The 8,097-nt window shown below is 37.5% G+C and overlaps 2 protein-coding genes across 3 annotated transcripts in view; both read right to left on the reverse strand.

Annotated features, from left to right (window-relative positions):
- Window positions 1-1,298, reverse strand: part of LOC135588672 (protein SULFUR DEFICIENCY-INDUCED 1-like) — a 2,469-nt gene extending 1,171 nt beyond the window's left edge. Inside the window, exons 1-3 of one of the 2 annotated variants that reach the window (XM_065080903.1) lie at window positions 1,105-1,298; window positions 873-979; window positions 1-81 (exon numbers count right to left, since the gene is read on the reverse strand). The exon at window positions 1-81 is cut by the window's left edge and continues 132 nt beyond it. In XM_065080903.1, the coding sequence (XP_064936975.1) occupies window positions 1-81; window positions 873-979; window positions 1,105-1,186 (270 nt within the window). In that variant the 5' untranslated portion in view covers window positions 1,187-1,298. The other variant, XM_065080904.1, reaches the window with a different exon arrangement.
- A 313-nt stretch (window positions 1,299-1,611) lies between these two features.
- Window positions 1,612-7,363, reverse strand: LOC135588674 (uncharacterized). The gene is made up of 8 exons (XM_065080905.1): window positions 7,044-7,363; window positions 4,272-4,352; window positions 4,099-4,187; window positions 3,922-3,996; window positions 3,683-3,801; window positions 3,399-3,614; window positions 3,257-3,325; window positions 1,612-2,021 (listed from the first exon to the last, which is right to left on the reverse strand). Exons 1-8 carry the CDS (start codon window positions 7,164-7,166, stop codon window positions 1,915-1,917), a joined length of 879 nt encoding a protein of 292 aa, XP_064936977.1. The 5' UTR covers window positions 7,167-7,363; the 3' UTR covers window positions 1,612-1,914.
- Window positions 7,364-8,097: the final 734 nt, after the last annotated feature.

The raw sequence follows: 8,097 nt of genomic DNA on the forward strand, positions 1-8,097 counted from the left end.
CAGTGCGCTGTCCACCCTGTCCCTCTCGTTGATGGCCTTCCAAAACCACAGGATCGACCCCTCCAAGTCTTTCTCCACCAGCTGAACCAGTTCATGCATGTTTACCACCCCATTAGAAAGAAGGGAGCTTCTACTGCATATGTGCAGGTTCTACTTACATGGTTTTGGTCATCCTCAAACAACTAGTAATCATATGGAAGCGCCCATTTGTGTCATTGACTTTAAGATATATAAGATGCAGATAGTGTGTCTCTTGGTCCTCCTGTACCCATTTTTCTTTGCCCAGTTTAAGCTTCTCTAATCATGCAACTTGAACAGAAGTAATCTGCGAGTTCTCTAGCAAAAAATGCACATTCTGTCTTCCTACCTCCAACTTCTATATTTACATGCATGGCAAAAAGCGTTGAAATAGATACATCCTTCAGGAAAAGAATTAGCAGATGATGCATACAACACAAACCGGACTAGAAGGATCCGAGTACGAGGTATGACAGGATCTTGGTAAACAAATGTTCAGCTAATACTAACCTAACAAATCACTTATCTGCAATCGAATCTGCATAACTTCTCCAAAAAATCAAAGAAAAAAAGAGAGGAAAAGACTTTGGCTTCCAACCCAATTTTTAACATTATTCACCTACATATATATATGCATAAATCCTTAGCAAGAGAAGAAACCAGTCTTTCGAAAAGGCATCAGTGACAAACAACAGTACGTACAAACCTAGAGCTCTCTCTCTCTCTCTCGCTATATATGTGTGTGTGTGGATCAAAAGATTTTGCTGAAAGCCTAAAAGAAGAAGAGAGCAATGTATACGTCAATCTAACTACTGTTTTGGATACCGAGGAGAAGTAATGGTTTTCTTGGGTACCTGGAGATGCTTTGCTCGAACGTACGGCCCCTCGCCTGCCGGAATCTTATGCACGACGTGGAAGGACATCTCCTCGCTGCCGGCAACTTCCATTCCGCCCTCTCCTCCTGAGACGATATCGGATTAGGTAGATCAGTAGGCTGTTTCAAGTGGGAAGCCACTTTCCGAATCAGTTATAGGGCTTCCGGACGCACGCATGTGGACGGAAGGCAGTCCTGGTTCACTGCCGCACCTCGGATTAAGTCCAGGGAGGATGTTTCGTAGCCATGACTCAATTTACCACGCGCATGCGTCCACACTCTGTCCGGCGCCATGCGGGCTAATTGTTGCGTGTCCAGAGTTCCTTATGGACTCCGTTGGGGCACATAAAATCATCTCGAATCATCGTCGCGACTCTCGACACATCACCTGCCACCTTTCCAATACACATTTGCCAAGCACCATATGTCAGTACCATTTTTTGATGTCAATGCCTATGTTGGTCAATTTACTTCGAGAAAAATTACATATTAACCCTTGCAAAACTAAGATACAGCATATACATCCTCTTTGACGATACTTCCTAAAAGACATTGCCATCACTTTTCGAAAGAATAATGAGCTAATTAAAAAAATAGCAGAAACTTCAAACTCAATTATCAGATGTCTAGACCAATCAACCAGCCAGCACGAGTTCCACAATCCATAGTGCATGTGCAGCTTGGACGGGAAACTTATCCGCTCAAATTAGATAGAGGAGGAAGCAAAACTAATGCTTGTTTTCCATGCAGAATCAGAATTTTCAGATACAATAGCCGGAATTGATGCAAGTGTATGAACAAAGAGGAATGGAGCAGATTACTCCACAATTCTCTAGTAACTCCACAATTCAATTATGGGAAACAAAAATCTAACTTGGGAAGCCAACATAAGCATACAACTGAGAAAACATACGAACACTTTTCTTACCATCTCTTGCATAACCACAACTCGTAGTTCAAGTGCTAAACAAGTCTGATTAATTAACCTAGCATGGAAGTAATCCAAGACCACCATCAGGGTACTAGACTTGGTTCCCTCTCCCAGGGCCATCCACCAACCTTCCTCGTCCACGTCCATAACCTCTCCCACCAGCCCTTCCACCACCTCCTCTCCCTCCATATCCTCCACCTGTCACATTTTAGAGTTAGCCAAGTCAAGAATAGATGTTCGAGTATAATTTAAAATGAAATTCCTATTTCAACAAAGGTAGGCTGTCAGCTGCAATGCTGGTGAACAAGAACCATCAGTTGAGTGCAATGGAGTGCAAGAACCATCAGGTTAGTAACTTAAAATCGGGAATAAGTATCTTTATACGACAGCAGAATGTAGATTCAACCTTTTAACCTAAATAATTGTCTTTAAGCACTGCAACTACCCTGGTTAACCAACCTTCACCGATCAAGCAAAACAATCTACCAAATGGTTATTATCAACTGAAGTACTAATTCAACAATCTTCGAGTCGGCTAATTAAAAGTTTAGACGAGGCTAGTTGGATCAAAACTCTGAAAAAGCCCTAGGTGATTATAGGCAAGTTATAGGATTTGACCAAAGGCCTAGGCAAATCACAGGCCAGAATCTAGAAGTTACCATAAAAGTAATACAAGTAACATACATACATACATACATACATACATACATATATATATATATATATACACACACATATACATATATGTGTGTGTGTATGTGTTAGGATATTAAATGCAATTTTTTTAATAATTCATTAAGTCCAGATGACAAACGAAACATCACAAGCAGTCGTCCTGCTTTAACTTTTCAATATAAATGACATAAGGAGTTGTTAACATCCATTATTTCATATTAGAAATCACAACTAAAATACTACGAGTTAGATTTTAACATTGCTATCATGGACTAGTTAATCTTGGGCATATTTTTCCCCTTCCTTCCTTTCTTTTCACATTTGCTAAGAAGTATTCTTTCTCCATAGAAAGATATTTCTGAGAGGCTTGGGTTAGTCTTTAAATTATTTGTTGGCGATGCACCAGTCATGTCCATCTTCAGATAGACAGGAACCCGTTTCCATTTTCACATCTGGAAGATTCCATATACAGACACAGACGTGATAGACACATTTGTCCAGTGAAATCCTGATCCACTTTCTGGAAACAGATCTGGATGGATATTGCCTCACCCACGTTTACCATTAGAACTTTAAAACTTGTAACATGATGGCTAATACAATTACAAGATTTACAAGTGCAGTAGTTGATCTTAGATACACTCAAGCACAAACGAGTAATAACTCAATAAGATTGCAATTGTTGAGTAAGCTTTAGGTGTGCACAACAAGTACTCTGTAAAGCAGAAACATTATAAGAGATGGCTAGATGAGAATACCTCGATAGTTCCAGCTACCTCTACTGCGTCCACCACCACGGCCCCAGTTAGAGTGCCATCCACCATTATCTATCATGCAAAAAATCCATCAAATAAATTAAACACATTTTTTCTAGGTGCAATGTCATATGAAACTACCTACCATGTTCATGAGTGTATCCACCGTATCCTCCTTGATTATAACCATATCTGCCTTGGTTATATCCATATCCACCTTGATTATAGCCATATCCTCCTTGGTAGTTGCCATATCCACCTTGATTGGTGTCATATTCAGCAAACCCACTGTATCCTCCTCTTCCCCAACCCCTTCCTCTTCCTCTGCCTCTAGCTCTACCACGTCCCCGTACATATGAATCTTTAACAAGCATTGAAAAGGTAAATTAAAAAGTCAATTTTTCATACATTACAAACCAAGACACATACCTTCATTAAGTTGACCTTGTGCTTGTTTTGGTTGAAACTGCTGTTGCTGTTGAGACTGCTGGGACTGTTGATATCTCTGCGGGCGCTTTGGCTGCTCGACATGTAAGGGAACTTGAAACCTACCAATGGAAGTAAGAAAATCAATGATGAAAAAGCAATTAGTTCAACATGTGAAACACCTTCCTAACAATGGAGTGGGTTATATTCAAAATGCAGCATGAGAAGCAACAAACAAATACCCAGGGGAATTCTTGTTTAGCTCTCTGGTTGACAATGATATTGAAATCATTGAAACATGGCGTGTCGTCTCTAAACTGCACAAAGCATTAGATAAAAGTTAAAGATAGTCATCTAAAATCTCTAAAAAATCATATAAAGTTTATCAAATGTGCAACAGAAATAGAAAGAGACTTAACGGTACAAGACCCTCTTCAATAGGTTCCCACACATCAGTGATACTGACCGAACTGATTGCAGTATCTTGATATAATCCAGGAAACCTTTTCTGCACTCAAAATGTATAGGAACTGATGGCTAATATCACTTTAAGAAATATAAAAGAAGGAAACAAAATGTTTTAAAAGCCAACCTTTATGATTTCAGCAATTGCCACAGCTTTGCTGATTGCCTGTCCCATTGCCTTTAAGACAATTTCTCTACCACGTCTTTCCTGGATGAAGCATAGTAACACATGGCCACCAAAGTGAAGTTAATTTTTTTAACCGATAAACAGCAACAAAAAAATGAAAAAAATCCAGTGGCGAATAGGAAAATAAGCATAAGACAAAAGGTGCATAGAATTATAGAGTATATATCTTTCTGAATGAAATAATTCACATTTTGTTGAATAAAACATAAAATAATACAAAATATTTTATTTTGTTTTTTTTTTATTGCAGTGCAAACATACCACTAAGGCAGTCTATCCTTGCTTAGACTCAATAGCAGATGTTAACAACCAGCATAATCAGATTCAGACATAATGCTAAACCAAGAAAAAAAAACATCATGTTGACTAGTCATCAATGTTAAATAGTGATCTACCTTATGAGCAACCAAGAAGAACTTTTTATTAAAAAAAATACTATGAAAATTGCAGTTTCCAAAGAAAGAGTTTATAGGCAATGCACAACTATGAACAACAAAAGAGTAACCTAGCAGATCCAACTATATTTTTCAATAGTCCTCTCTCAAAGGGTAACAAAATTCACAGAGAAAATGTAGGCATATCTGGGTGCTAGTATAAATCCAACAAATCAAACATACTTCAGTTTATGTATAACATTGATTCTTAAGTTCTTGTAATCTCTTACAGATCCATTTATGAAATATGCATCACCATAATTATAAGACATTAAAAATACTTATATTGTTGTGATGTTTCCCATGATAGAAAGACTCAGGTGATATATGTTTATATTTTCATTTGATTAGGTACATTGTTTTATTTTTACGGACTACGAACTAATGTATGAGAAACTTTCGTAATTTTCCTAAAAATCATGGTCAGACAGCATTCGCAGATGAGTCTATAGTTACCATTCAAATAAACCATCAGCGTATTTGAACCTTAAATTATCTAAAACTATGACATTTCTGATTAAAGTTGCATAGTATATACAACTTTATCTGGTAAGAATGGAGAGAACGTATGAACCTACTATATCATAGTTACATCTTCCGAAGCTCATGTCAAGAATGTACTATTATAACATCTAGCAATTAACCGTATATCACAACCTGAACCTTGTTAAATCATATACTCTCCACATAGCACAGCAAGGAAGAATTTATACTCTTCAGACTACTTTTTCAGAGCATAAATGCAAGAACAACTATAGGCAAGAGTTTCCTTTTTTTTGTTGGCAAAAGAACACAAGCCTGAATTCATAGATGGTTAAACCAATATAATAAATTTTCAGTATTGGCCTTGTTAGGCAATAAATAAACAACAGAAGTTGTTGCTCCCAACTGTTCTCTTTTAGAAGGAAGTGGTGGAACCCTATCTAAATGATTCATGAAGGGTCTTGGCTTTCTGACTTTGTGGTTCAGCTAAGTAATCCTTTCCAGTCATTTAGCCTTGCTGAAGGCAATTTCACTGGATGATCCAAGATCAAACATGTCCTTTAATATTATTCCTATCAAATCTTGCTAGAAGTTCAGCAATATTTGATATATTTTATGGATTACTCTAGATAATTAGGTAAGAAGTTGCAGGCACCAGTAGCCTTGAATGGCATGCTTAGGACTTGTCTACTTTTCTTATAAAATAATATAGTTTAGTACAGTTAGTTATACTCTCCTTTCTTTTTCTTTCTTGACAGAACTATTCTCCTGTGAATTGGGAAATAACCCTAACAGGCAGGTCACATATTATTACAATCTCAACCAACTTATAGTCAAATAGAAGTCCTCTTAATCATTTCAAAAAAATTCAAGTCCCACACCACAACCTGAATCAGGCTACCAGATTGATCCAAATCCTCCGTTCATAACTGAATCCAAAACCCATCTAAATCCTGTGAAGCTTGATTAAGATTTAGGAGTGATTTAGGTGTTTCTTATGATAAGAAAGTCAGATACTTCTCAGACACTACTAGATTGGCTATACACATCTATTATTCATTGTTAAATAGTGATGGCACTATGATAAGAAAATTTAAGAAAAGAAGAGGATACTAAACATGCCCAACAAAAAAAAACAAACATTGGTTGAAAATATATCACAAACAATGACAAGATAATGCTAAAAGAAGGTTGCAAGTATACAAGTCAACGATCAAAAGGGAGAAAGAAATAATTAATTTTCCTGTTCTAGCAGCCAAGTCAACATGGGCAATCTTTTACAACAATACTTGCTTTACCTTAATGAAAGAACCTGTCATATATTTGCTGAAGGTATCCAAGAGATCTATTCATGGCATTTACATTTAAGGTTTCAAGATAAAACAGAAGCCCTCTGATCCAACAGAATCATATACACAATTTTAAGATAAATCAGTTTGTGTATATATTTCCGTCATCAGTTACATGGTTGAATCACCTTCAATTCTCAATAATCATCCCAAAACCATTGGACATTTTCCAATGGCTCTTAAGATGCGAGCATTCCTTCACTAACATCAGAAGCTTCATCGACTCTAATCTACGCGTTTAGAAAATGGCCCCGCACGATTAGACGAAATATAACAAGCATCACCAACATAAAACACTAGAACAAATAAAATGAGAAGACATTCAAAGGCATAACACTGCCGACCGGCCACTAATCTCAAGTGCCAGTCACGAAATAGGACAGGCGGCTATGTGAAATCGAAGAGATCAGACAAGACGAAAATCACCAAGAACAAGGGATCCGTACCTGAAGAAGGCTCGTTGCGTAGCTCACGTAGTTGCGGATGACGCCTTGGCTAGTGATTCGGATCTCGTTCTCGTTGATGACCGACTCCGGCCGCGGCTTCTCCACTTTCTGGTATCTGTCCATGGCTCACGGATCGCTCCTCCGGCGAAGAGAGGCGGAGCCAAGCAGCTGGATGGGGGTTAGGGTTTTGAGGAGGCGGGGGAGGGTTCTCCTCTGGTTCAAGAATCTCTGTACATATAACCAATAAATAAAAGAAGCTACCGAGAAGAGTTGGTGTCGCCGAGGAGGCCGTAAAAGCACGCGGACCAAATTAATTAGGACGCCAATCGGGCGCGAGATTAGAAATTAGGGCACGATTATGTCCTGTTGGCTTCCGTGTTTTATTGTAAACCCATGGATTAGTTTATGCTACCAAAATAAACATAAATGACCACTTGCATATTAATCCTAGACAAATTAAATGACTAATGAACATTCCCTCGTCAAAGTTGCTGCATGAAATTGCAACATCACTGTCTCTACCGTAACGAGGCAATTATTTCATTGGCATTATGACATTTATATTGATGTAATGAACTATCACCCATCAGACATTTATAATTATTTCATTGGCATTATGACATCTATAATGATGTAATGAACTAAACCACTTCTAAACAAAAAAGTTTAGAAGAAAAAATGTTAATAATCAAACAACTAAACAAGTAAATAAAAAAAATGATAATTTAGCAAAAGTGAGACTTCTTATTGTCCCGATAATAACAAGTATGTCATCAACAAATATGAGATGAAATCCTTATCGAATTTTTTCGCTAAAGATAGTAATTTTCTCGTTCTCAATATTGAATCAAGTCATTAACACGCTATTGATAAAATGCATCATATAATGACAAACAAGGAAGCAAAAATATCTGTCTAATCTACAAAACCATATAAAACAAGTTACATTAATAATAAAAAGAAAAAAAAGGAATTAGATCTGATTAGATCCGACGGTTGTAAGAGAGGCTGAGATGATCGGCCCCCACACCGTAACGGGTCACTTAGAAAATCC

The sequence above is a fragment of the Musa acuminata genome, chromosome BXJ1-8 (genome assembly GCF_036884655.1).
Source record: "Musa acuminata AAA Group cultivar baxijiao chromosome BXJ1-8, Cavendish_Baxijiao_AAA, whole genome shotgun sequence".
Lineage (NCBI taxonomy): Eukaryota > Viridiplantae > Streptophyta > Magnoliopsida > Zingiberales > Musaceae > Musa > Musa acuminata.

Coding starts and splice junctions, on each gene's coding strand:
- LOC135588674 (XM_065080905.1), bottom strand. CDS start 7,166: ATGGACAGATACCAGAAAGTGGAGAAGCCGCGGCCGGAGTCGGTCATC. Junction 4,353..7,043: donor ACGCAACGAGCCTTCTTCAG/GTACGGATCCCT, acceptor TGCTTCATCCAG/GAAAGACGTGGTAGAGAAAT. Junction 3,802..3,921: donor CTAAACAAGAATTCCCCTGG/GTATTTGTTTGT, acceptor TTCCATTGGTAG/GTTTCAAGTTCCCTTACATG.